General features: G+C 44.5%; 1 protein-coding gene across 8 annotated transcripts in view; it reads right to left on the bottom strand.

The window, feature by feature from the left end:
- The window catches only part of SIL1 (SIL1 nucleotide exchange factor), a 335,801-nt gene that overhangs the window by 148,915 nt on the left and 184,388 nt on the right, over nucleotides 1–2,498 (bottom strand). For all 8 annotated transcript variants that reach the window (XM_025206016.1, XM_025206046.1, XM_025206021.1 and 5 more), the window contains one exon: nucleotides 2,409–2,498. In XM_025206016.1, the coding sequence (XP_025061801.1) occupies nucleotides 2,409–2,498 (90 nt within the window). The remainder of the gene's footprint in view (nucleotides 1–2,408) is intronic.

Raw genomic sequence — 2,498 nt, 5'->3', positions numbered from 1 at the left:
GGACTAAACATAGACATTGGATTTTTGATACATTATAATCTGCCTGGCAACTGACTCCCCAGCCCAGCCCCTGGCTTCTTTACTTTTCATTCCATCCAGGAAGAGCACACACCAACTGCTGCAGCTTCCTGAGCCTGATGAAGGGTTTTTGAACTCGAAAGCTTGCTTAATAACTATTCTCCAACTATTTGGGTTGGTCTAATAAAAGATAACAAATTGACCCAAGGAACCTTGTCTGCCCCAAAACCCCAAACACTTAACACCCTAAATGTGCTAGAGTAGAGATTCCTGCCATAGACACAATCACAACAGGCCACTGTAGCAAGGGCTAGGGCCAGGGCCAAGCCCCTGCTATTCTCCCACAGAGCTGGCAGTGCCAGCATGAAGTTTACTGGGATGGGTCTGGGTGAGCAGCACATCCCCACCGTGTGCTGGGGAAGAGGGTCCAGGGAAAACCTGGGAAACAGGCAGGCCCTGAGGTTATGAGAATATGTACCCCAGGGAGCCTGCACCAACTGCCCTGGAGAGAGAACCGGGCAGCGGAAAAGAGTATGCCAAAGAAAGGCTTGGTGTTCAGTGTCCCCCAGAGCAGGAACCAACCAGTGAGACTGGGAGCTGTAAAGATTTAAGAGGAGATCCCAGCCAGCTGGACCGTCATGAGTTGTCAGGACCCAGACAAGCGACAAGCAAGGATCACCAATGCCTTCCCAGAAAGATAAGTAAAAGCAGATGGTGGGGTAGTGTGAGCAAATCCCTAGAGACAGAACTAGGTGGGAGATATCCCCGTAAGATGGCGGGCAGAGACCCACCAGGTAGAGGGAAAATATGAACCCACCAAGAGAAGCAGGGGTTTAGAGGGAAATTGAGATGGCCAGGGCAAAGAAGGAATTTACACAGCATGCCAAGGAGAAAGAAAGCAGGGTATGAACTGGATGGTGACAGCCTAACTAAGCCATCAGAACTGGGAAGAAACAAGAGTGATCATTTTTTTGTGAAGGAATTTGAAGAACTGGAGGCTGGAAATAAGAAATTTCCCTTTGATTTACTTTCCTTGTGTAAACAAAGACAACTGGACAGAAGGATTCCACAAGGGTTTGATTTATGGTTAAGCAGGACTTGATATCCTGCACCTGGGGTCTTCAAAGCAATTAAGTCTGTAAGGCCTGAAGTAAGGCTGGGAAGAGACAGGAAAGAGTTAAGTTGATCCAGGGATAATTACAGAAACTGAATCCCATGAAGGAAGGCACAGAGACAATGACAGAGAGAATGAAAGAGGAGTGAAGGCATCCACAGGGATAACCTGATATCCAACCCAAGGAGAGATTCAGCCAGAGGAAGAGGAGGCCAAGGAGCTGTGGGTTAAAGAACTCAGCAGAACCTAAGAAGGGACTTTACTAGGCATCCCCCATTCCAGATCATCGGGGAGTATCTACCATCAACCTAAGAGGAAAGGGGCAGGGTGTAGGGGAGGTGTAGCCCTACAGAAGACCAGTGACCCTGTCAGACTGAACTTCACTGAAAGAATCATCCATCCTCCCAAATATAATTTTACCATCAAGGCATGGCAGATGAATGGGAGGATGAGACGGAAGTCAGTGGAATTCCAGCATGGCAGTGGGATGGAGGTGCACACCAGCTCACAGCCACAAATGGCATCCAGCATAAAAATAGGCTAATTTATATTTTTAAAATTCTTTTTATTCTGTGGAAATCCACTGGTTGTTATTGTAGATTTGCTAGCTGTGAAATCACTTCTGCATGTGTAAAATGACTCAGACTCTTATAATATGACAACTCCAGCATCCCGGAAGATTCAGATGAGTTTTATGGAAAATTCAGGAAGAAACTTTTTTAAAAGCTCACTCAAGATCAGATTCATACCAAAATTAAGCAAGATGCTTTTTTTTTCCTAGAACAGACGTTTCAGATTTAAGAGTCTCAAACTGAACTTCAACTACAAAAGGATTAGAAACTCTTCAAAAACTGTGCAAGGTTACATTACAACTCTTAACGACAAGTTTGCCACCAAGTAATATTTAAACAAGCCACAGAAGAACACAGCATACCAGAACAGTGCGTGCCAATGAAGGTTATAAAATCTGTCTCTTGACAAGTGCGCAAAAAAGAAAGGGCTCCTGAATGAGTGATGGAGGCACATCACCACCTACCTACTTAACTGACAGTCTGTTAAGTTTGTTTCAGTGAACAGGAAGTGCTTCAGCAGCAGTTCCCATTGAAAACTGATTTTGTAGTGATCTTCTTACCTTAACTGGGGCTGTCTACAAGAGACCTCTTTGAAACCCAAAAATGAAGTTGGATTTTATGGAATTTTTTAGTTTCTATGACATTTTTGTCAGAGGGGCAAGATGTGGTTTCACAGGTACATTATAATTAACCAGCAGTATTACCTGGATGAACTGTTTGCCACCAATTTGTTGGATAAAACACTTCTAAGTCTTCAGCATCAGCATCATCCTCAGTTACTGACTCTTTCCCAT

This window comes from Alligator sinensis, unplaced genomic scaffold, assembly GCF_000455745.1.
Source record: "Alligator sinensis unplaced genomic scaffold, ASM45574v1 scaffold156_1, whole genome shotgun sequence".
NCBI lineage: Eukaryota > Metazoa > Chordata > Crocodylia > Alligatoridae > Alligator > Alligator sinensis.
The sequence above is the reverse complement of the archived record's forward strand: the minus strand, read 5'-3'. Positions and strand labels throughout refer to the sequence as shown.